Raw genomic sequence first — 654 nt, forward strand, 5'->3', positions numbered from 1 at the left:
AGCATGGCCAGATAAGGGCATCGAAGCTGGGGAAGGGTCTAGAGCCTAAGTGTGGGGAGGAGCAGCTGAGGGAGCTGGGGGTTCTGAGCCTGGAGCAAAGGAGGCTCAGGGGAGACATGCTTTAGCAGGGACCTGTCAGTGCTGGGTTCATGGACTGGGTGATCTGAAAGGTCTCTGAACCAGACCGATTCTGTGCCTCTCTCCCCTGCAGAGGCCCTGCCCAGAGCAGCCCTCCCACGGCAGCAGCCTGCGAGGCCCTGCAGGACAGGCCGAGGATTGCATCGCTGAGGGCCTCCAGCTGCCTGAGCTGCAGGTCGGGGACTGGCTGGTGTTTGAGGACATGGGTGCCTACACCATCCCCAGCACCCCCCAGCTCGGGGGCAGTGCCCAGCCACAGGTCACCTACGCCATGTCCCGCCTGGCCTGGTATGAGGGGTCCTGTCTGAGCGGGGTGAGGGCACTGGGCTGGATCCCGTGGGAATGACATCTCTCCCTCCAACAGCACTCTCTGCCCATGGAGAGGGTCAAATCTGAGTCCCAGAAACTGGGGATTCAGGGTAAAAGCCTGGCCTCAGAGAAAAGGCTGAGAGCCCTGGGGCTGTTCAGCTGGAGAAGCCTCAGAGGGGATCTGATCAGTGCTGAGCAAGAGCTAAA

General features: G+C 61.5%; 1 protein-coding gene across 1 annotated transcript in view; it reads left to right on the top strand.

Moving 5' to 3' along the window:
* The window catches only part of LOC103767972 (arginine decarboxylase-like), a gene marked incomplete at its 3' end in the record, with an annotated part of 3,625 nt that overhangs the window by 2,301 nt on the left and 670 nt on the right, over nt 1-654 (top strand). The window contains exon 6 of the mRNA XM_008935106.1: nt 212-426. Coding sequence (XP_008933354.1) covers nt 212-426 — 215 coding nt within the window. The remainder of the gene's footprint in view (nt 1-211; nt 427-654) is intronic.

This window comes from Merops nubicus, unplaced genomic scaffold (assembly GCF_000691845.1).
Source record: "Merops nubicus isolate BGI_N331 unplaced genomic scaffold, ASM69184v1 scaffold42620, whole genome shotgun sequence".
NCBI lineage: Eukaryota > Metazoa > Chordata > Aves > Coraciiformes > Meropidae > Merops > Merops nubicus.